The 25,773-nt window shown below is 48.3% G+C and overlaps 1 protein-coding gene across 1 annotated transcript in view; it reads right to left on the reverse strand.

Annotated features, from left to right (window-relative positions):
- Stk24 (serine/threonine kinase 24) overlaps positions 1 to 25,773 on the reverse strand; it is an 80,174-nt gene that overhangs the window by 33,930 nt on the left and 20,471 nt on the right. The window contains exon 2 of the mRNA XM_042682650.1: positions 1,953 to 2,183. Coding sequence (XP_042538584.1) covers positions 1,953 to 2,183 — 231 coding nt within the window. The remainder of the gene's footprint in view (positions 1 to 1,952; positions 2,184 to 25,773) is intronic.

Below are 25,773 nucleotides of genomic sequence, written 5' to 3' on the forward strand. Positions count from 1 at the left end.
CCCTGTAGAAGTCATGCACTCTCTTAGATCAGAAGAAAAACCTATAGCGCCTCCCTCTCCAGTCCCATCAGGACATAAGCCACATGTGCCATCATGGTGCTCTTCCCTGTGGCTGGCATTCTTTGGTTCTGGTTTTCCTGATGTGACCTCACTAGACATTTTCACTACAAATCACTTTCCCTGTAAGGTAATGTAAGAGTTGAGGTATTGGCAAAGTCAATTAAGGAAGGAAATTAACAATCATTAAGTATACTCAGGTACTTTCACCTACTAATTGCATTTAATCTTTGCAACAATGAAGCACATAATGTAAATTTCCATATGCAAATGTGAAGCAGTAAAGTTTCACAAACAATCCACTCAAAGCCACATATCAACGTGGGTGATGGTAAGATTCAAGTACAGTGACTTTTTTCTTTTTTGTGGGGATTGAATTCTGGGCCTGGGTGTTGTCCCTCAGCTCTTCAGCTCAAGGCTAGCACTCTACCCCTTGAGCCACAACGCCACTTCTGGTTTTCTAGTAGTTAACTGGAGATGAGAGTCTCACGGCCTTTCCTGCCTGGGCTGGCTTTGAACCTTGATCCTCAGCTCTCAGCCTCCTGAGCAGCTAGGATTACAGGCATGAGCCACCAATACCCGGCTACAATAATTTTGGACACCAAAATTTCAAATTCAATTTCAAAATGTTACATTTGACCTGCGATATATTGCCATCCTTTGTACAGTAAAGGAAGAAGAAAGGATTCCCATTTAATTCTGATTTCCTTTACATACTCATTGTGGAATATCAATGGTTCTCAAAATTTTTCAACCTTTAATTCATATCACATCACATTTCCACACAAAATCAAAACCTACACCCTCACTTTTCATATCAGAGCAGATTTATGTAGCAGATCAAATCAGAAGCAGAGTCCCACTCTACTCATCTGCATTTAATGCTAACTTCCACAGAATTACTAAGTCAGCCATTTTTTAACCAATTCTTCCCACTCCTCCCCCACCTACCCCCCACTCCCCCGACAGTGTCAGTCACAAGGCTTCCAACTCTCAGCTTTTTTAGCTCATGGCTGGTGCTTCACCACTGAGCCATACCTCAAGTCCAGCCTTTTTCCCCCTGGTTCACTGGCTTCATGACTGGCTTCAGATTGTGACCCTCAGATTTCAGCCTCCCGAGTACCTAGGATTACCTAGGTGTGAGCCACTGGCATCTTTTTTTTTTTTTTTTAAACCAATTCCAAGTCTTCTGAAAGACACTCACTCATGTGTTAGCTCAGTGAAATGGACACTGAGCACAGAGGCTTGGGCTTCTTCCATGAGGACAGGGAGACCTGCAATGCAGTCTGACGTGGTCAACTGCTTCCAGGGGGCCAGAGAACCACACTAAGCACCCATCTTCCCGACCCAAAGAACTGGGCAAAGGCCAAGGGTAATTTGGAGTGCTCTATTATTACAACTTTGGCTTTATGACCTTATCTAAGGAATCCTCTCCTCATCTAGCATTGCAGAAGTCAAAAGTAGATAAACTTGCTAATTCATCAACAGCAATTCTCAGTTGCAGTTTTTAAAAACAGCATTAACTCAAGCTACAATTAATGGCTGAAAGTATTATTAATTATCCTTAGGGAAGCCTGAGTTTTTACTACCTATAGCCATCCTAAAATAAAGTGATTAATGGTTATTGTTATAATGAGTAAGAAAAGTGTTGGTGAGAAAGTCTCACTCTATTGAAACACTGTCTCATTTTAAAGAGGTATCTTTCTATAAGTGACATCTAAGATGGCAGGAGCATCCACGCCATATAAGTGACATCTAAGCTGGCAGGAGCATCCACGCCAGGTTCTTTTAATGGCCAAGGTCAAAACCTCTCCTTCCTCTGAAGACCTGCAGTGGTGCTGGAGTCCCTCGAGCCTGTGCCTGCCTCGGCCCAGAGCTGCCTAATTAAGTCTCACCTTCAAGTAGGATCCGTAATATTTGGTTACATATGGACTGTCACACTGACTCAGCACTGTGATTTCCTGTTGAATGTCCTCAATCTCATCTTCAGCTTCTTCCAGATCAATGATTTTGATTGCCACTACTTTCTGAGTCCGATTGTCAATGCCTTTGAACACCTCGCCAAAAGAACCCTTTCCAATTTTCTCTAGCTTTGTAAAAAGCTCCTCTGGGTCTGCTTTCAGGTTCTGTAAGAAAGAAAAGAGGAGAAACATTAAAACTTGTGGCCCCAACTATTTCTTCACTTACTGTACTTACGACACAGAGCACCTCCGGCTGGGACACAGCTGTGTGCTGTGTGCACGGGGCTGGTGGTGACGGCGTTCTTCAGGTGAGGACCTGAGTTCTAGTCCTCGCTACATCTCCACGAAAACCAGGAGAGACAGCAAGTAACTAGAACAGCTACCCCACTGAAGTAGAAAGAAAATGGAAAAGACTCCCAGATTTTGTGTACATGAAAATTAAAATCTACATGTTTACTTGAGTGTGTTAGAACAGATAGATGGCTTCAACTAAAAAACCATTCTCGGGCCAAGACTGTGTCTCGGTCGTAGTAAGCCTGCCCCCCCCCCCACACACACACTTCTGTGTTCAATCTCTAGTAATATAAAGGGCGGAGGGGAGGGTAATAATGGCTCTATATAAAGTTTCCATTTTTCTCCCCACCCAATCCCCGAAGTTTCCTAGCTTCAGATGAGAATGAAGCACAGGTTACCTAGCTGCCATGTAACTGGAGCATTTTACAGTTCTATGAACAGCTATGCAGTCTCATTCACACTCTCCCTGAACAGTAATCAGACCATAGAAAACCATAAGCAGCCTGTTTCCCTAAGTCACACATCATGCCCTTGAAGCGGCCTCTGAAAGCTCTTGACCACCATCCTGATGGTGCAAATACAAACAGTATAGAAGCCCAGCTGTCAGGCCCAGGTGTCCCGAACCACCACCCTGCCCAGAGGTGCAGACTAGCCAGGTAAGCTACAGGGGCCATCAGCTGTCACCCCCCCAGGGGCATCTGGAATTGGCATGACACAATACGGAGGGCAGTGCTGACACTTAGCATGTAGAGTCAGGAATGCCGCAAGTCTCAAAACAAGTAACCATCCATCCCCAAACACCAGTGGCTGTCCTATGACAAGCACCAGGCTGAACTGAAGACCACAGGGTGTAGATGGGCCTAGGGCCACTTTCCCATGGACACACCCTCCTGCAGAAGCATGGCGCCCAGGAGGAAGAGGAGGGCTGGTCCTCCAAGGTCTCTACATTCTTCAGACACCAATCATGGGCTTGGGGGCGTGGTTCTGTTGGTAGAGCTCTAGCCAAGAGCCAAGTGTCAGATACTGAGCTCAAGATCCCAGTCTTGAAACAAAAAAAGAAAAGGGAACGGATCATTACAGCAAAGGAACAAGTGGGGAAAGGAAGAGGAGTGAAAGTGGGGAAAGAAAGAGAATGAGAGGCCAGGGAAGAGTCCCAGAGAGCAGTGGTCGGGCGGCTGCCTCAGTGAACCCGCCAGGTCACTTGGTTCAGGGTGAAGCACTCTGAGCTCCGAGCACCTGTGTTACAGAAGCCCTGCTCAACATCACAAGCCCACCTCTACTCTGGGAACCCTGCTCTACCTCGACAAATGGCAGCCATCAGCCCGTAAGGGGCCACAGGAGACCCCTTCCCACAACCCAGGCAGACCCGAGCCACAGCAAGCAAAATACAAGCTCACACACCCCACTGACCATCCAATGTCTACACCTGAACGTGACATACACACGAGAAAGACTGACACAGCGTTGTGTGCACCCTGCTGGGCTGCAGAGCTGCAGTCATGGCCACAACACATAGCCATGGTATTCAGCTCACATCTCCATCCACCTCCACCTCCACCTCCACCTGAAGGGTACACACTGCAATGGGGTGACTGACAGAGGTGTTTCTGGCTGGTTTTACTAGGCAATTGCTGTTTCCAGTCGTGGAACTATGTCTCCAAGCAATTCTAGACCCTGAAAGTGAATTTCAAACTCTGAGAGCATTCGCTACCACGGCCGTCCACGAACAGCAGCCAGAGCGCAGGAGAACTGCGTGAGCTAACTTGTACATTCAAGCCTGACAAGTGCTCTAGGTGGACCCTCACTTCTATCACCTCTGTCCCCAAAGACAGTGAAACTCCGGGGTGGTTGCCTTCCTCCCCCACTCAGGCTGCACACTGCCATGCCCCTCCCCTCCGCTCCGACACAGCCCAGCATTGGGGGGTAAAGGGTAGGGAAAGTGGGGGGAATGCACCCATTTCTCAAGCATAACAGAAGTGAGAGGAGGCTTGCAGTGTCCATGCCTTCCTTACCTCCTTCCCCCCAGGAGGAGGGGGGGTGGTCCTCCTTTTCTTTAAGGCCAGTCCTAAAAGCGGAGCTTTGGAATCCATCCTTCTCTCCTGCAGGACACAGCTTCGGCCCACAACTCCCCTTCCGTCTACCTCCCTCCACTGGCTCTTGGCCCTGGGCACCATGCCCAGGCTCCTCCCATTTCAGACAGACAAAAGCACCCCGCTTGACCCCTCAGCCCTCCTCCTCAACGTGCTCCCTCCTCCCCGCTCTGAAGGTCCTGACAGTGGGCTCTACCTGCCAGTCGTCCGCGGTGCCGCAGTGTGGCTCCGGCTGACTCTGCTTACCCGAGAGGATGCGGTGTCCTGCCTCGGAGCCTCCTCAACCACGCCCTCCTCCTTCTCCTTGAAACTTCCCAGCCCTTTGGCACCTACAGCCTTGTTCTCAGCTTTCGCCAGCCCTTGGATTCCAGAAGAATCTTACTCACTGGCTCTACCTTGGCCAGTCCCAGACCAGGATGCAGCCCCACCCAATTCCATCTGAGGCCTCATCGAACGCAGTTGGGGGCCTAGCATGTGCATGAGGTCATCCCAGGCCACCCAACCTTCGTGGGCAGCCAGCTCCCTGCAGAAAGGGCCCAGGGACTGTCCAGCACCCATGCAACCACGACAAGTAAGATGTCACTGGGCTTCAGTTGTTTGTTATTCAATAAGAGACACAGCTGGTACACAGCGGACACTGGAGACCAGGGGCTGTCCTGCCGGCTCAGCCCAGCTCCACTCCCTACAGCCTCTTTTCCTGTCTCCTCTGATCACTGTTGTGTTCAAAGCAACCTGGCTGAAGAAGAGTCACAAACTGATGCGGTTTGATGCTGGCCTGGGGGAGGCGGGGGTGGGAAATCCAGAGTGTACTGATGCTGGCCTGGGGGTCAGGGGAGAGGATGTCCAGTGTGTACTGCTGGCCTGGGTAGAACAGAAGTCTAGCATGGAATGAAGAACACAGACCCTGATCAGAAGGCCCACTGGTACACTGCTATCATAATGGCTCCACAAGTACCCTGTGCCCTGTATCCACACACCCCACCCCTGCGTCTCTGCTGCTCCCAGCAAGCACAGAGCCTGCTCCCACTGCAGAGCCTGGGCTGTCCTTGTGATTTCTAATGATCTTGTTAGGTTTTCAAGGTTAAGCTTTAAGGAACCCTGAAGCTTCTACTGGCTCCCTCTTGGAACACCTCCATCCACACACAACAGGCCTGTTGAGAGCCATTTAGAGGCGCCACATGGAGAGAGAGGTACAGCCATCTGCTGTCCCTGTCCCTGCAGAGCCCAGGCCCCCGCCAGCCCCCAGCTGACCACAGCCATATGAACGAGTCCCAGAGCAACCAAGCCTCCCAAAGATGACGAGACTCTTCTGGATGATGCGTGACCGGGCACATAATGGGTAAGAAAATGCAGTAGAGTAGGCACAAGTGTCAACTGGGGGGGTGGGGGGTCCTGTACTCTGGAGAGTAAGATCTGGTTTTAATAAATGCCCTGGCTTCCTGTTGCCAGGTCTAAGGTGGCTTAGGAAACAGCTGTTTCCCCTTTTGCCACTTTCCTTCACACATGACCTTTGCCAGAGCCTACGACCTGTCCCATAGTAGCCGACGTGTGCCTCACTTCTGCTCAAAACTGCACCTGAAAGCTGTGCTTGGCAAGATGGGAGCCATCTAAGCCTGGCAATAGGGCACTGCAAGAGAACAAGGTTGTCCATGCAGGCAGCCCTGGGCTTTGGCAAGTCTCAGATAAGCTCATTACCACACGCTCACTGACACCATGGCCAGAAGCAAAGCATTGCTTTGCTTGCCAAAGACAATGTATTTCAAAAAGGAACCTCAAGACCACAGTGCCAGAAATTGGTTCCCCAAGGAAAGCAGATCTTCCTGGCAGAAAAGATACCATTTGCTAATCACCTTGAGATGTTTACACTGAACTCGGCACAGGACCTCAAGACGCCTTGCCTGACAAGCAGCAGGCACCAGGGCTGGAGGAGGCCTGCTGGTGCCCAGGCAGGAGGACAGTGCACAGAATAAAGGGTCTGGCTGGCTACCAAAGGCATTTGCTAGGTTTCAAGGTCCTCTCCAAACCTCATGCTTGCCTCCGGGATGGCACTAAGAGGACAGTACTAAGATGTGGGCCCTCATCAGGTGATTAAGGTCACAGGGGCTCTGCCCTCTTGAACAGATTAAGCAGCTATCAGGAGTTGTAGGTGCTGGAGAAAAAAATGAATTCAGCACGATTTTTTTACGTTTCTCCTGTGTGCTGACTTGCTCTTTCACAATGCCGTGATGTAGTTCAAAAGGCCCTTGACAGGTACCAGCCTTGCACTCTTAGATTTCCCAGTCTCTAGACCTGAAATTGCTTTGTCATTTATCCTCTCTGTGGTATTCTACTACAGCAACAGAAAATGGACTAAGACACACCAATACTGATTTCTCTATAATCACAAAAATCTTTTTATCCATTTAAGAATCAGTCCAACTTCCCAGTTGGGGAATTGAAGGCTAATTGAGAATACATGTATTTTGGAGAGGAGTGCCAGTCCTAGGGCTTCAACTAGCTCAAGGCAGGTGTTCTATCTATACTGCCTTATCTCATTAACTAAGAGATTAGAGGCTCACTTTCCTTCCCAGGCTGGCTTCAATTTGCCATGCTCATATCTCAGCCTCCTGAGTAGCTAAGGTTACAGGTGTAAACCACCAGTGCCTGGATGGGGCTTTATATTTTTATCTTGTTTTGTTTTGGTTTGGTTTGGTTTTTTTGGGTACAGTCATGGGGCCTGAACTCTGGGCCTGGGTGCTGTCCCTCAGCTCTTCAGCTCAAGGCTAGCGCTCTACCACTTGAGCCACAGTACCACTTCCGGCTTTTTTTCTTTATGCTTATGTGGTGCTGAGGAATCAAACCCAGGGTCTCATGCATGCAATGCAAGCACTCTACCACTAAGACACCTTCCCAACCTATATTTTTATCTTTTTCCTCATCCCTTTTCATGACAAACCAGGTCAGGTGCCTGTAAATTTCAATCAGCTAAATCTTGACCTTCCTATATTCAAATCATGCTTCACTCATTAATTGATTGATTGCCAGTTGTGGGGCTTCAACTTTGGGCCTAGCCACTGTCCCTGAGCTTCTTTTGCTCAAGTCTAGCACTCTGCCACTTGAGCCATATTCCCAGCCCTCATTTATTTTTAATTTTAAGATTTAGGCTATTCAAGAGACAAAAAGAAAGCCGGGCGCCGGTGGCTCATGCCTATAATCCTAGCTACTCAGGCGGCTGAGATCTGAGGATCACGGTTCAAAGCCAGCCTCGGCAGGAAAGTCTGTGAGACTCTTATCTCCAATAAACCACTAGAAAACTGGAAGTGGCGCTGTGGCTCAAGCAGTAGAGTGCTCACCTTGAGCTGAAGAGCACAGGGACAGCGCCCAAGCCCAGAGTTCAAGCCCCATGACTTGGGGGGGGGGGGGGGGGGGGGAGGGTTCAGAAAGAAATCAACTGGATCAGGGTTCGTGAGCAACTTCAGTAAAAAGTTTCCAAAGCCCTATCTCAATTAATAAAAGCTGGGCTTGTCCTATCAGCTATGAGGGAGGCATAAATAAGAGAATCCAAAAGCCGTGCACTGGTGGCTTGTAATCAAAACAGGCTTGTAATCTCATCAGGAGGCTGAAATCTGAAGATCAAGGTTCAGACAGTCCAGGGTAAGAAAGTCTGTAAGACTCCTATCTTCAATTGATCAAAGGGTGGAAAAAGCTCAGGGACAGTGCCCAGACTCTGAGTTCAAGCCCTAAAACCCCCAGAATCTCCTCCCCTGACCCCAAGAGCATCCAATCCAATCTGGTCCTGTCTGAACATAACACAAGATCCTATCCCAAAAATAACCCAATCAAAAAGAAGCGGAGGTGGGTCTTAAACAGCAGAACACCTGTTTAGCAAGTACGAGGATGCAAGTTCAACCACCACTACCACCAAAGATAAAGTTTAGCAAAGCCAAAGTATTTGTCATAACCATACTAAAGGTCAGAAATACGAGATACATTCTCCCTATACATTCTCCCTATCAAAAGGTCCAGGGTAAAAGACTGGGCTCTGAGAACAAACTCTTTCCAAGCTGTCCCCCAAGGGGCTCATGAGAACTAACTCTTGCTCAGGGCTCCTGCAATGCCAGTGAATGCGCCACGGCAAATCTGGAGTCCTGGGCTTTACTCTTCGGTGGTGACTTCCATGCAGATCTCTTCCTGGGCGGGCGGTCAGTGGTACAATGATCTCCCATGGCACTGGTGGTCACAGGGACGGGCGCACAGCTGCCACCCATCGTGTGATCACAACAGGCGACAACCCACACTCCACAGTGGACCCTGCTGCTTGTCTAGTATGTCCGGCAGATTAGGTGGAGTTTCAAGTTGGGACATTTCCAGCTATTGGTGGGTTTGATAGGACGTGGTCTTATCCTAACGTAAGGAAATGGGCACATCTGCCCTAAGAAAGCTAAGAAAGCCCTTGACAGGATTTCTCTCTTCTCCTCCAATGAAGCCAGAGGTGATACTCTCTCACCTTTTGTGTTCTCCTTCTAACAGAGGCAAAACCAGTGCTCTCAGCCCAGGCTGGAAGGAGGACTGGGCCAGCCACTTTGATATGGGCCATTAGGATGCAGAAGCCTCCTAGGAGGAAATCCAATGCCGTGTGTCCTGCCCAGCCCTTAAGAAACTTCACGAAGGCTGAGAAGGTAGCTCAGTGGTAGAGCGCTTGCCTTGCATGCATGAGCCCTGGGTTCCATTCCTCAGCACCACATAAGCAGAAAAAAAAAAAGCCAGAAGTGGCGCTGTGGCTCAAGTGGTAGAGCGCTAGCCTTGAGCTGAAGAGCTGAGGGACAGCGAGCGCCCAGGCCCAGAGTTCAGGCCCCACGACCGGAACCCCTCCCCTCCCCCCCAAAAAGAAAGAAACTTCACGATTTGGCCTCCAGGGCTCAGGCTTCTACAGCACTTATATTTCATATCCCTTGAGAGAGCTCATTAAAATACTTCTCTGATGACTTAAGTATTTTATATTTTTAAACCTGAATAGCTATTACCATTTTCTTTTGACCATTTCTGGCAAGGAAAAGTGCATGTGCCATTACTCATCATCTTTTCAGAGTTACATAGTTTCAACTATACACTCCTCAAATGGACACTCTTCAGAGTCAAACCCTGCTAGAATACTCTGCTTAGAGATAAGCTCTTGGTTTCCCCAAGAAAAACAAAAAGAAACTACCCACATTAATCCTGTGTAACATGGGGGCCTTGCAACAGCTGGTCTAGATTGGGGAAGGGGAGCTGGTGGCAGGCACAGCCTCCAGCCTGCCCCTTTGAACCCAGCAAGCATCCCTAAGGACCACAGAACTTGGCCTTCCTCAGCTGTTCCGACCACAGAACCACCCTTTGCCCAACCCCTCCTTCACCATAGATCCAGCCTACTAAAAACCTGCCTTCTAGCCAGGCTCAGCCCTACCAACAGACACTGTGCCACCTGTCTCCGTTCTATCTTAGCCTTCCATTTGTGCCAGTCTCCTTATCCCAGGTTCCCCATGCACGCGTCTCACTGTTTATGAGATCATTAGCGATCATTCCAAGAGCTGGAAGCTGCTCTCTTTGGTTCCTTTTTCACCCCTGCTTCCAAACCATTCCATTCTTCCTCGATGTCTCTTCACCACTTCCTGACGCCACCACCTCATCCATGGCCTCCTTCAAACCAGCTTCTACCAACTGTTCCACACCTGCCTGTGCCCTGGCTGTTTTCCTTCACTGCCAGAAACAACTGTCCTGGCTGCTATAGCTCATGCCTGTAGGTCTAGCTACTCAGGATACTTGTGATCTGAAGGATACTGGTTAAAAGTCAGCCCAGGTAGAAAAGTTCAAGACTCCATCTCCAAAGAAAAAGACTGAGCTGGAGGCATGGATCAAGTGGTAAAGCACCAGCTAAGCAAACCAAGTAGGCATGAAGGCCTGAGTTCACCCAGCACTGGTGGGAGCAAGGAGTTAACTATGCTGGACTATTTTGAGAAGAGCAAGGAAATGACGATGATGGAGGACAAATAATGTATCATTATGCCAATAGATGAATACAGCATAAGGAAACCCACCATAAGCTATTGAACCATATGAGGGTTGGGAGACCAGGAAAGAGCATCAGATGAGCTTATTAACATGTATGCATCTATGAATTACCACAGTGACACTCCTTTGTACAACTAATACATACAAGTAAAACAAGCTATGTTGCAGGCAAATAGCAGTAAGGGGGAGGGGGGAGAGGGTGAATGAGAAGGGGTAGGATTGAGGCTCTTTTTTATTAACATACACACCAGTTGTATGGGGGAAATTTCACTGTGACACTGTCACATATTGTACAAAATGTATCCCACCAATCTCACCCCTCTATAACTCTTCCTTATCCCCTCCCCATCAAAACACATAGTCATTTCTGAGCATCTTCTCAGAAGAGGCATTTCCTCCTTTGAACCAAGGTTGCGTGTCTATGGATGGCCCACAGTCTGAATGAGCCACAGCCATGGACCTCTGAGCCTGAGAGTGTGGCTCTCCCCGCCGCCACCCCACTCCACAACACCTGACCCCAAACTCCATTGGCAAGTAACACAGAAACCCACAAGCATAATCCAATGCTAGCTTGCTTCCTGCTGGAAGACAAAACTGCACGACCTTGAACACATCGCGATTTCTCGTTGAAATGGAACAGATTCCCTAGGAAAGAAACCTGTCTCAGTTAAGAGTAAAAAGTGAGGCGTGCTGCTAATGTGTGGAGGAGGCAATGTGGTCGGTGACTGCCATCTATCTCTACAGAGGCGGCGTGAGCCTCCCAAAAGATCCAGTGAGAACAAATGAGCTCATCATTGTAACAGCACTCAACTCCAGGGACATAGTTAGAAGTCGCTGCAACACGGAAGACACAATGAGACAGAATGAATAGCATGATGTGACGCTGTCCCAAAGAGAGATTAAACACGCCTGGAGCGTTTGAGTATGGCTGGACTTAAAGTAGACAAACTATGCACCCAAGCAGGAAATCGTCATGCTACTGGGCAAGCAAATACAATACCCTGAAAACCCTTCTCACATTTAGACATTACACACAAGAGGATCCATGCACCTTGTAGATTAATGTGCTGTTCTTGCCCCTCCCCAGAGTCTGATCCACTCTCTCCACATCTGCTCTGCTACCCGAGGGAACGGCAGCTCTCTGCCTGGGCACCCATCCCTAACCCTGTGGGCCACACGAGGGAGGTTTCGACCACACTGAGCCTCTGAGGCTTCTGGGCTTCAATGGTCCACAGTTCCCTAGCTCGGGGCAAGCTCCAGCCACACACCAACCCCAGGCCCTCCCAGGAGTGACTGGAGCACTTGTATCCACTGGCAGGCTCTGTGAAGGAGGCCTGGGCTTGCTTTGAGATGCTAGAGATGAAATCAGGGCAGCTGTGTTGGGCAAGCACTGGAAGAAAATTATCCAGCATCTTCCCAATAAATTACGCAGTACACCGGGAAATAAATCTTGGCATCTCTTTTATTAAAACGGAAATGAAAACAACGAGCCATGGGAAGTACTCTGACTGAACCCCTGGTATGTAAGCACCACTGGTGGAGCTCCCTGCTCACAAAAGCAGCATGCTGGGCAGACCTTACAACCCAATGAGGAAGGGATGTGATCCCCAAGACACAGCCTAGGGAACTCGGGCACAGACCCCACACGAGCCTGCGTGTGGGTTGTGTTGTTCCCTGGACGGTGCTCCGTCAGCTGCACGCTCCGCAGGCCACCTGATCCGGGGTGAAGCGTTGGGTGTCACATCAGAACACCACCCAGCCAACAGAGTAACACCTGCCGCTGTCTCCAGGGCCTTACAGGTCAGCACACCTGCCATACATATTTTATAAAAGCTGGCGGGGACAGCAGGCACAAGGAAACGGCAAGTATTCTAGAAAACCAGACCAAGTGGGTTTGCTACATGAATAAACGCATTTCCTTTGCCTGAAAACTCCTCCAGCTTCAGAGACACCAAGGGGAAGTGGCGAGAAGGACACTGTTAACAAGGGTGACCTGTAGCAAACAGGAATAATGTTCGCAGGGTCACCGCACATTCTTGAGAACAATCTGCAGGCATCATGCCAGCAACTGGACAACCCTTCCCCACCCCCTACCCCCCACCCCCGGCAGCCACAGCAGCCAGACATCCAGCACAATCGCTGGGAGGACGAAGACCTCGCGTGACATATGCTGGATGAAGGAGCATCGTTCCAGAAGGGACCCTAGGGCATATGCTCTGGGGCTCCGGGGGTCTTCTACAATCTCTAGTTCAAAGCCGACAATGCAATCCGGGGCAGCAATAATGGGCCAGGCCTGGCACCACACTTTCCAAGGCTGACAAAGGATCTGGCCACTGCCTGCTGCAGGTGGCCCCATGGAGGGCCAGGCATGAGACTGTTCAGGGCATTTCTTGGGCCTCACTCCACTGCCCTAGAAATGCAGCCAGTCTGCTGTATTATTGCCACACTTCTTGAGCTGTCCTCCAGCTGCCGGATGGGGAGGAAGCACAGGCATGCTCCAGCCCCACCCAGAGTGCCTTGCACTTGGGAGCTCCCCCTCCCGCCCCCACTGAGTACACATGTACAGAGGCCAGCCCTTCCGAGGGACCGTGAGCATGGGACATCAACTCTTCAGCCCGAAAACTTGAGTTCTTTTTGCTCCACTTCACCACATCCCCCAGAGCCACCTCTCAAGGAACTGGCTGTGGCCAGGACATCCGTTTGTGCCTTGCAGTGATGCCACCTCATGTGGACGGTGGCCCTCAATGGGGTTCTGGTCAATCTGTCCTCTTGGGTGAGAAAGGAATTGTGCTGTGGTCTCTAAGCAGCCTGGCACCGCCGCCTCCCCCCCGCCCCCCGCCCCCCAGCCTGGATTTCACCACCCTGTTCCCTACATGGACCTCCTTTCAACACAGTACAGCCGCCCCATGGGAAACCTTCCATACAGCCAGCTGAAAGCTTCAGTGAGCAAGGTGACCCAGAGACTGCACATGCCAGGGCCATAGCTGCCAGCCTTAGCAAAGGCGAGGGCAGCCCCTCTCCACGGGACAGGATAGGAGCTGGCATCCAGGTACAGGGGGACAAGCCAGGAAGGGCAAGCAGGCAGGAAGTGCTGTACTCCAGTAGCGATGCCACCGAGTTGTCTTGGGCCTGATGCATCTCCACTGCCTCAGGGTGACACGGGGCTGAGAAATACTTATTCCTGATGCCCACCTGGGGGGACCTAGCTGTTCTGCACCCTGGTTTCTTCTTCTATAAACAGGGTATAAGGGTTGACCACATGACAGAAGGAATCCGGTGCCAGCCTTGTCATCCCTCTCTCCTGATCAGTTCAGGGCTCTACTGAGCTCAATCAACAACCTCAACCCTACAGGCTTCCCTGGCAGTCTCCAGCCCTCAACAGGGGGCTGAGGAGTCGGATCAGCCTGGCGCACACCTCCAGTCAGGCCTGGCTCTGCTGGTTCTATGGGACAGCCCCTTAGTGGCACAAGACCTCATCAGGCATTACGGTGAGGACTGCAGAGCTCTTCCTGTATACCCTGGGACTTACTGGGAAATCAGCAGCAACAGTAAGCTTAATTACTGTACTATATTAAAACCATACCTACAGAGCAAGCACCAGTGGCTCATGCCTGTGATCCCAGCTACTCATTCAGAAGGCTGGTATCTGAGGGCAGCAGTTCAAAGCCAGACCAGGTAGTAAAGTCTTTAAGGCTCTCAGCTCCAATTAACTGCCAAAAAGCCAGAAATAGAGCTGCAGCTCAAGTGGTAGTATGCTAGCCTTGAGCCCAACATCTAGAGCCATGTATATTGCACACATCTCCAATTTCAGTACTTAGGAGGCTGAAACAGAAAGACCAAAAGTTCAAGGATAGTCTAGGCTATATAGCAAGACCTCATCTTTAAAAAAAAAAAAAAAAAAAAAACCTTACATGGGCACTGGTGGTTCATGCTGAAATTCTAGCTACTCAGAAGGCTGAGATCTGAGGATCACAGTTCAAAGCCAGCCCCAGCAGGAAATGCCACAAGACTTATCTCCAATAAACTACCAGAAAACCCATATGGAGCTGTGACTCAAAGTGGTAGAGCACTAACCTTGAACAGAGAAACTCAGGGACAGTCCATAGGCTCTGAGTTTAAGCCCCATGACTGACATTGGAGGGGGGGAAAAAAAAAACTATTCAAGTTTGTGAAATACAGCAGCAGTGGTTGACCATTTCAAGACAAGATACTCTTCCTTAGCCCTAGGTTTTGCTATTAGCTGCACTGTAGCAATCTTCCAAGTTATAAGTAGAAAATAAAGATCATGATATAAAGTGGCAGACACAAGGAGCTTTCAGGAAAATAGCATCCGAATTGTAAATCTTTTTTTTTAATTTTTTGAGAGATGTGCCACTTTCTACTTAGAATCAGCCAATACTGTAGCAGATACTGTTCCTGAGGAATTACATCTTACTACTCCTTGCTCCTCAGAGAGTAAGGAAATCACACGGAAAGGCTAGGTGAAGGGAAGATGTAGGCAGTCCATGTGAGCAGTCTGCACCCGCCCCTCACCTGTGCCTCCCGCCTACACAGTGAGGGAGAGCGTGCACCTACCTCCCTCAGCAAAGCCACGGGGACAGTTGTACCAAAACCTAGGATTAAACAGGCCCAACCTGGTGAGTTGTAGTACTGTGGAAGACAGCCAGCAATACACTGCTTCTGTGACATTTCCTTACACATAGGAATGACACTCCTGTATGTGTCCATAGCATACTCTGATCCTATCCGCCCCTCCAGTACCCTTTCTAACCCTCACTTCCCCCTCTTTACTTTCATGGTCTTTTCTCCTTCCTCTACCCCTCAAATTCTATGAGAGAAAAGCAGAGCAATACATTTTTACTCAACTACTTCATTACTGTTGCTATAGTCTCTCTGAGAAAACAAAACCCTCCATCATTTGAGAAAAAGACTGACGTGGTTCTTCCTTTACGGAGCTTCGTTGGCAAGTGAGTTCTTCTGGAACACACCCTTGGTGGGATGTCCAGGGGACAGATGCCAATGCAGCCTCTCCATCTCTTCCCTCGCTCCTCTAGAAGGCACTCTGGCCCGAACCCCTTGCCCTTCTCTCCCACCCTGCACACGTCAGGCAGCACTCTCCTCTGGACATGGCAGTCCGCTCTCACCATTTAGTATTTTCCTGGCACATTCTAGCATCGCCAGTACTCACAGTACATCGGCCACTTTAAAGTATTTTAAGTAGGACTTAAATAGCAACTTTGGGGAGGTATGCAAATACTGCTGAATAGGCACTGTTCCAGCCACCTCTCTTGTGTGTTGAGTATAGGACAAAAGGACTGACAAAACAAAACATTCATTCTCTGCACAACCAGAACAAAGCAAAATGTCTGCGACTTCCTCCCAGCCTTCCATAGGAGGCTGTGAGGCAGCCTCATAGACTGTATGAGTCCCCGATCTGTTGCTGTAACAAAATATGCAAGGGCTGGCATATTGGAGTCACAGTTTTAGAGGTTCAAGAGCATGGCACTGGGATCAGCGGGGCCCTGGACGAGACCTCCTTGGCTGTGTCGCATGGCCATTGTGGGGAAATGCAGGAGGAGAGGAATAGATGGCAGAACACAAGGGAGGCCCAGGGAGGAGAAATGACCAGGGTCCCACTGACACTTTATCTAGGCTCCACCTTTTCTAAATACTCACCCTGGGGACCAAGATTCTAATACCTGAACCCCTGTGGGTACCTGCAAACCATATCCAAACAACAGCATAGATGTGGGGTTCAAGTAACAATAACCATTCACGTCTGTACAGTAGTTGGTAGTCCTGAGCTCACATAAAGAGATTGTTAAAAGCAAGAAAGTTGCTTACACCATGGTTCATTTACTTCCAATTAAGAAGAAACACATTAAAAACGACACAGTGGAAGAACCAGAGCTCCGGGCTCCCAACCTCCACACTCCTTCCCGAAGGTCGCACAGGCAGCGGAAGGGGAAGCTGTGCGGAGGGTGACAGTGAAGTCTACTTTCTGATTTTTACCATATTGTTTATCTACACGTTCAAATATTAGCACTGTGTATGGCTAGCCACGGCAGCTCAATATAAAATTCACACTCTACCTGGGCCTCAATGGCTCACACTTATAATCCTAGCTTTTCAGGAGACTAAGATCTGAGGATCCTGATCACCAGAAGGAACAGGAAAGTCTGAGAGCCTCTTATTTCCAATTAGCCAGAAGTGGAGCTATGACTCAAGTGATAGAGCACTAGCCTTGAGCACAAAAGACACCATGCCCTGAGTTCAAGCACCAGGACTAGCACAAAAAGTAAAAATTCAGACTCCATCATTCCCACACTCAAAATCAGCCTAGCAGAAATGGGTGTGTTACTGGGCAAAAGTGGTTCACTCCTATAATACTAGCTACTCAGGAGGCTGAGAGCTAAGGATCATGGTTGGAAGTCAGCCTAGGCAGTTAAGTCCATGACTCTTATCTCCAATTAACCACCAAAAAGCTGGAAATGGTGCTGTGACTCAAAGTGGTAGAGTGCTAGTCCTGAGCACAAAAGCTCAGGGACAGCACCCAGACCCTGAGTTTAAGCCCAGGACTGACTCAAAAGGGAAAAAAAATTTTTTTTTATTTTTTTTTTTAAAAAAAGGGGAGGGCTGGGAAGGTGGCTCAGTAGTAGAGAGCTTGCCTTGCATGCATGAGCCCCTGGGTTCAATTCCTCAGCACCACATAAGAAAAAAACCGGAAGTAGTGCTGTGGCTCAAGTGGTAGAGCGCTAGCCTTGAGCTGAATCGCTGAGGGACAGCGCCCAGGCCCAGAGTTCAAGCCCCACAACCAGACCACCCCCCCCAAAAAAAGGAAAGCTAGGCGCCAGCCAGTGGCTCATGCCTATAATTCTAGTTACTCAAGGAGGCTGAGATCTGAGGACCCCAGTTCAAAACCAGCTCAGGTAGGAAAGTCTGTGAGACTCTTATCTCCAATAAACCACCAAAAAAACTGGAAGTGGCGCTGTGGCTCAAATGGTAAAGCACTAGCCTTGAGATGAAGAGCTCAGGGACAGCGCCTAGGCCCAGAGTTCAAGCCCCATAATCAACAAAAAAAAAAAAAGGAAAAAGAGTTTCAAAAAAAAAAAAAAGGAAAAAGAGTTTCAAGCCCCTTTGGTCACTGTAGCAAAAAGCCCCACAGACAGCCAGGGCCAGAAGCCCAAGTGCAGCTCCACATTTACTCTGGGCCTAAAACCGCCAGCAAAGGCCCAGGAGGGAAGGGCAGGCCTGGGCCCTGTTCTATGGCTAAGAATACATAGTCAAGGGTGCCACCTCCAATAAAATCTCTCTCTCCAGACACCCTAGAGATGATTCTTTCCAAAAAAAAAGAATTGAGTATCTGAAGGGCATACCCAAAGGATAATGCAACCGATTCCCTTCCTCTGGCCAGGAACGTGAAGCTAGCTCATTCAACTCCTCTGGTAATTCAACTTTGATTCAGGTCAGTTTTAGAAACTTCAACCCTCCTGAAGGACTGAACACAAGGACCTGAAAGGTCTCTGAACACAAAAACAGCAGCCACCAGTTCTTGAGGGACTGTGTTCTGCCCTGAACACTGTGGTCTGCTGACATGACAAGCAGAGGGCAGATCAGGCAAGCATCCTAAGAAGGGGCCCTGACTAGCAGCATGAAGGCTTCCCACAGCCAGGAAGAGTGTGGGGGAGATACTGCTGTGGCAGCGAGTCCTCTGTTCCCACGTACCCCAAAGGATGGCTCTGAATCATACCATACACAGGACACTTAGTCTACTGGAAAAGCAAGGGGATGCCAGCCAGCCATCCTCCACTTGGTGAAGTCTGAAAATCATGTGCTGAAATTATAAACACAGGTATATATTCACAGGCAGGCAAGGATGGCTAGCCAGACCTGGTGCCTGTCCCCTAGCCATGACCAAAGCTACCATCCTCATCTTCAACAACCTCCTGATGTTCTACCAGTCCTGCAGTGAAGACACCCAACTGCCACTCACGAGAGAGATGCTTCGTTTGCTAGCCATGGCAGATACGAACCCTTCTGGACTGCCTCGAACGCTACTGACTGGAACCTCTGACAAGGAACTGGTTCACAGACAACAGCAATGCATCAACTTTTGTCTTCTTTGTAAATCCTTCAGAAAATGACCAGGCATTTGCAGATTTAAGTATCAGTGGAAACATTAAGAGAGTGTTTTGGGAATGTGAAGTGAGCTCAATTTCCTATGCATAAAGGAATAGAATATTCTATGGAACTGGAAACCTACAAGGTCAGATTGTCACACAAACCAATGCACAAAATAAACTGGAGAAACTGAGGCTGGCAGAGCAGGGCTCCAGCCCGTGCTGCGCCTGCTGCAGAGAACCTTCCAGAGCTTCCAAGAAATGTCCACATTGGTGACAGTGGCACTGAAGTGCCCAAGCCGCCCTCTTTTAAATAAAATTGTAAAGGCCCTACTCCCAAAGAAGAAATCACCTAAGATTTAGGCAGCTCTTACCAACACAGAGAAGACACTTGACTTTGTGCTTTTGCATTGAAACCAAAACACTGCACAGAATGGGCTGGGAAGGTAGCTCAGTGGTAGAGCACCTGCCTTGCATGCATGAGGCCCTGGGTTCCATTCCTCAGCACCACATAAGCAAAAAGAAAAAAGCCAGAAGTGGCGCTGTGGCTCAAGTGGTAGAGCGCTAGCCTTGAGCTGAAGAGCTGAGGGACAGCGCCCAGGCCCAGAGTTCAGGCCCCAGGATTGGACCCAAACAAAACAAAACAAACAACAACAACAAAAAAAACCACTATACAGAAGTGTTAGAAATGGCTTAGGATACTGGGGTGCCCTATAGGAATAAGGACACCAACTTGAAAGCAACTCAGCAAAGCTAAGTTTGCTTCTGCAGAAGAATGGACCATCAGTCAAAATTCTGGCGAGCAAGTGCACAGAGCAGGTAAGTTAATCCCTTTTTGTCCCTAACCTAGCAGGCCCCTCTCCTCTGCTCCAATTGGCTGAGCTCAGGTTCACAATCTGCACAAGGATGAGGTTTAATTGATAGTAATAGGATGTAACTTAAAATTCAAGCAGCTTGAAATAGAATGTCTTAATTACAGTGTAGCAGGAAAAAGGATGTAACTAAAATTTAATCAAAAGGGCCAAACCACCTGGCCAAAGCAGGAACTCTGCAGAAAAACAATTCGCACAAGATTGACAGGAAGGACATGACCCACTTTGATAGCTTTTCTTCTCAGAGAAGACTCATAGTCATGTAAAACCAGTAGGGAGCTTAACACTGGCTTTTCTCCTCTGACCTGCCTTCTGTGGACAGCTAAGGCACACCTCTGTATCGGCTACTATTTCTGTAACCAGGTGCAACCCAAACCCTGGTATTTTGTATAGATCACAATGTAGCCTCAACGCTGCTATTCATCATAACTGCTGAAGAACCAATCAGTGTTTTCCTTTGTTTCAACAAACCCCAAGGTAACTGACCTTCAGAGGCACTTTTCTGTTTGTCCAATATCTAGCAGTATGGGTTGGTTTGTTTTTTTGTTTTTTTTTCAGTCGTGGGGCTTGAACTCTGGGCTTGGGCACCCTCCGTGTGCTCTTCAGCTCAAGGCGAGCGCTCTACCACTTGAGCCACAGCGCCACTTCCGGTTTTCTAGTGGTTTATTGGAGCTAAAAGTCTCACGGACTTTCCTGCCTGGGCTGGCTTTCAACCGTGATCCTCCGATCTCAGCCTCCTGAATAGCTAGGATTACAGGCATGAGCCACCGGGTTGGGGTTGTTTTTGTTGTTGCTTTTTAACCACCCTTTGACTCAAAGTAAACCAAAGTATACTGTCATTTTAAAAAAGAAAAATGTATGCCTCACACCCAATTCATTCCTGACACAAAGCGCTCTAGAGGTCACTGCCCACCCCAGAGCACCTCCTTTAAAGTTTCTTTTCAGTGTCTTCTCAGTTGTACAAATGGCACTGGGAGATAGCCAGGGCCAAAGAGGCTGGGACCAGTGGACCGGAGAGCAGAGAGCCAGCAGAGGGCCAGCGCAGGGCACACAGTGGTCAGCCAAGGCCGGTCAACGCTGCTGAGGGGAGCGCCGGGCACATGGGTGAAGGACTGCCATGGAAACGGCCATCCGCTCACTGCCAGGTCTGGTAGTCATCACCCACACTCACCTGCTCCTCACACGTGTGGTACGTGCTATACACACAAAGAAGCCTGTGTTCACACCCTTCAAGGTCCCTCTTCTGCTAGCTGGAGACGCCCGGCACACAATGTAAACCGGCAGGTGGGAACCTACTGGCCTGTCTGTGTGGACTCCGCGGTGCTGATGCAACACACACTTAAAAATAACCAGAAAGACGTCCAACAAAAGGGGTCGAATGAAAGGCACACGTACCCAAAGGAAAGGAAAGGCTGCCTAAACAAAACTAGGACCCAGCCGTAGGCGTCAGCCACAAATAAAGACCCAAGGTTTCCAGATACAGTGAGATCTGGGCCCCGGAGGGAAGAGGAGGGAAGATCCAGCTCTCCCAGCTTGCTCCCCTTAGGTATCAGGCTGAGTTCCCAGGCGGGATTCCTGGGTGTCCGGGACAACCTTGTGAGCATTCCTGACCAGAGCCAACCCAGAGGCCTGGCTGAGGGGCATGGCCACCTGCCTCTCCAGTCGCTTGCTGGGGAAGAAGCGAGCACAATGCTGAACGGAGGCAGCCAGGTCCTTGAACAAAGGGGCCACACTGGGCCACCCAGTCACTAGTGAGAAGGCAAGGGCACAACCCACGGGCAGAAGGTAGAAAGGGCTGTGTGTGAGAGGGTAGAGGCAACCCAAGGCAGGCAGACACCCCCACCCCTACCCTCACCCCACTCTTCAGAGGCGCCTCCAAAGACACTGCTCCAAGAAAAGGGTGGTGAGAACAAGCAGATTAAATTAAATCACTGTACAATTCCCAAGAGGGGATCTCTCAGACCGTTCTCTCCACCCTCAAGAAACTAACCACAATCTACACTGCCTTTTGGGAAAAAAATAAAATCTGAAACAAGTGTTAAGGTAGCTGGAAATGAAGACATCGAAAAGCATTACCAAACAAATACCACATTAAAGCAACAAAAATAAAAAGACACTGCTGGAAACCATGACATAAGGAACAGCAATCACCTGAAAAGCTAGAGAACTAAAAAACTTAAAAGTGTCAAGGAAGCCAGGTGCCAGTGGCTAATGCCTATTATCCTAGCTACTCATAAGGCTGAGATCGGAGGATTGTGGTTCGAATCTGGCCTGAGCAAGAAAAAAATCCATGAGACTCTTATCTCCAATTAAACACCAAAAAACTGGAATTGGAGCTGGGGCTCAAGTGGTAGAGCACTAGTCTTGAATGAAAAAGCTCACACATCCAGACCCTGAGTTCAGGATCAGCACCAAAAAAAAAAAAGAGAGAGAGAGAAAGTGACCAGGAAATATGACAGATATGGGAGTAAGAAATCTACACACACACACACACACACACACACACACACACACACACTGCACCAGCAGGTAGAAATAAGCAAACAGCAAAAATCCTACTTCAATTCAACAGATAAAGGATTCATGTCCAGAATACTCAAAAAATTAAACAGTAAATAATAATAATTCAATTAATAAACAGGTAAGTGAACTGAACAACTATTAGATGATGAAATAAAATGGCTAACAGACACACAAAGATGTTCAATATCACTAAACATAAAGGAAACACTAGGATTCCAGCCAGGTGCTTGTGGCTCACGCCTGTAATCCTAGCTACTCAAATGGCTGAGGTCTGAAGATCACAATTTGAAGGCAGTTCAGGCAGGAAAGTACCTGAGACGTTTAGTTCCAATTAACCACCAAAAAGCAAGAGTTTTTTGTGGTTACGTACTAGCCTTGAGCCAAAGAAGCTCAGGGGCAGCACCCAAGCACTGAGTTCAAGCTCCCACTCCCCAACACACACACACACACACAAAATCCTGCTCTAAGATTCACCAATCACTGAGTTCAAGCTCCCACCCCCAACACACACACACACACACACACACACACACACACACACACACACACACACACACACACACACACAATCCTGCTCTAAGATTCACCAATCACTGAGTTCAAGCTCCCACCCCCAACACACACACACACACACACACACACAATCCTGCTCTAAGATTCACCAATCACTGAGTTCAAGCTCCCACCCCCCCAACACAGACATACACACAATCCTGCTCTAAGATTCCATCTTATCCCTGTAAGAAATATCATCAAGAAAACAAACAACAGATGCTGGTGATGCTACAGAAAAAGGAACCTCAAAGACTTCTAGTCGCAATGTAAACTACTGCAACCACTATCAAATCAGTATGGAAGGTCCTCAAAAAATTAAAAATAGACCTACCTTGTGACCCTGCCATACCACTATTAGGCATATACAGAAAAGATACCAATAAACTGGAGTTTACTTCAGCCCTGCTCACAACAGCCACGCTGTGGAATAAGCATAGGTGCTCAACAACAGATGAGCAGATAAAGTAAATATGGTACATATACACTATGGAATAGTATACAAAGAAAAATAAGATGTCACTTGCAAGAAATGGATAAAACTGGAGACATCACATCGAGTAAGATAGCTCAAGCTCCAAAAACCAAGTATCACATGTTGTGGAAGCTAGATCTAAACGATGTACCTTTTCATAGACAGATACATATGTATATACATGCACATATATGTACACACATACATACGTATGTATTTACACACAGAGAACATGATTTTAACTATGAGAGTGTTCAGGAGATGAGAAGAAGAGGAGGGGAATGAACAAAGGTAGACGAATAACTTCAAGACACATTGCAACTTCCCATGAGGACAGCATAGAAATTTCAGTGAAAGCTGTTAATAGGGGATGGGCAGGCAGAGAAAAAGAGCAAGAGGGAGGATTAGTCTGGGTAAAATACGTGTACGTTACGTTTGAAATTCCATGGCAACAATCACTTGGCACAATTAATCCACTTCTATTCATTAAAAAAATGAATGACAGGTAGCTGGGTGCCAGTGGCTCACGCCTGTAATCCTAACTACTCAGGAGGCTGAGATCTGAGGATTGCAGTTCAAAGCCAGCCCAGGCAGCAAAGTCTGTGAGACTCTTATCTCCAATTAACCACCAGAAAACCGGAAGTGACGCTGTGGCTCAAGTGGTAGAGTGCTCGCCTTGAGCTGAAGAGCTGAGGGACAGCGCCCAGGCCCAGAGTTCAAGGTCCACAATAGACCAAAAAAAAAAAAAAAAAAAAAAAAAAGACAGGAAGTAAAACAAGCTCTGTTACAAGGGTAGGGACCAGCAGAAGAGGGTGAACTAAGATGAATATGGCCAAAGTAGTTTACAGAAAGAAAACTCATGACTCTGCACTCCAGCAAGCAAATGCTTGCAAAACTGGGCACATACAAAGAACAGAGCCTTTTGGAAGTGCTCAGGCAAATGGTCTACCACCCCACCCCTTCAACCTAGCCTACACTTGTTTTCATTTACTTAGGTGTAAATTTAAACAAAAACAAAAACAAAAGGCCAGGCACCAGAGTGCCTCACACCTATGATCTTAGCTACTTAGGAGGCTGAAATTTGAGGATCAAAGTTTAGAACCACAGGGGGGGGCGCCATGGGGGGGCAGACAACTCAGACCTCATCTCCAACTACCTAGCAAACAGCTAGAAGTGATGAGTAAAAGTATAAGCCTTGCTCCAAAATGCAAAGAGAGGGGGTGGGGGGAGAGAGGAGAGAGAGAACGAGGCCCTGAAAAGTCCAAATCCCAACACTAGCACACAAAAAATAAAATGCATACAAAACTAGTTTTCCTAGGAATGAAACGTGAAAAACATTTTTCTAGAAAACTGGTAGTAAGAAATGTTGCTGAAGCCTGAGTTGTCTGCATCTCTGAGCCACAACCACAGGATGCAGCACACTCCCAGCAGACTGGGGCCCGCACGGTGACTTTCTACTGATGGCTGAATATGGAATGTACATCATGCAAGTGCGCTGTCCGCCATCTCCACGGTTTACCCTCAAATCACACCATGACCAGGCACACAGGCTTTTTTTTTTTTTATAAAATAAAGGAACTGCCAGGCACTGGTGGCTCACACCTGTAATCCTAGCTACTCAGGAGGCTGAGATTTGATGATTGCAGTTCAAAGCCAGCCTGGATAGGAAAGTCCATGAGACTCTTATCTCTAATTAACCACCAGAAAACCAGAAGTAGGGCTGTGGCTCAAGTGGTAAAGCACTTGTCTTGAGCTGAAGAGCTGAGGGACAGCACCCAAGCCCAGAGTGCAAGCACCAAGACTGACAAAAATAAAGAAAAAAGTAAAGGAACTACGGCTCTATGTGATCTTCAATAATCACACACAAGGATCTCCCTTAAGACCCTAAGTAATAACAGAGAAGCCCCTAGTCATTGCCTGGTCATTACCCTGGGGCAGAAGTATGGCGCTACCCAGGGACTTCTGTAACCAGGCTACTGCTGACCCCAGCCCCACAGCAGCTGTGGTGAGATCACACAGACCAACAAGCATGATACACAAGATATTCTGTTATGAGATTCCTAATACCAAGGGGCTTGAAGTCAGAGATCTCCCGCTCACTCAGAGCTTACCATCTGAGCCACACCACTAGCCTCACTTTTTGCTGGTTAACTGGAGATGGAATCTAGCCATCTTTTCTGCCAGGGTTGACTTGGAACCATCATCCTGGAGGTCTCCTGAGTAGCCAGGAACAGAGAGGCATGAGCCACCTGCATCTGGCCGTTTGTGATTTCCTTTCCCAACTATTTGAACCATATGCATCTGCTAATCCAATTTCCTTCATTAACTAATCCAACTGTCTTAGTTGAAGCTGCTAGAACAAAATAAACATAACTTAAAAACACACAGCTCTTCACACACAGTGAGACGGAAGGAGGATATACTTTTAGGGGAGGAACACAAAAGCACAATGCCTCTGTTCCGCTGATCATAAAAAGTAATAATTTATCGAAATGAACTCTGGGAAATGGAAACACACACACACACACACACACACACACACACACACACACACACACACACACACACGGCTCTGGAGGCTGGGAAGGGCTGGTGTGTGGTGACGTGTGGCAGAGGACCTGTCCTCCCCAATGGATGGCACTTTCTAGCAGTGTCCTCACAAGGCAGAAGAGGCAAACAGGTTCAACCAGCCATTTCCAGGAAACAGGTACTAATTCCACCCATAGTCTATATCATCCCCCAACACAATCACACCAAGAATCAGACTTCATGTGAATCTGGGGAGCACAAGAACCATGTAGA

The sequence above is a fragment of the Dipodomys spectabilis genome, unplaced genomic scaffold, assembly GCF_019054845.1.
Source record: "Dipodomys spectabilis isolate Male_0828 unplaced genomic scaffold, ASM1905484v1 ptg000075l, whole genome shotgun sequence".
NCBI lineage: Eukaryota > Metazoa > Chordata > Mammalia > Rodentia > Heteromyidae > Dipodomys > Dipodomys spectabilis.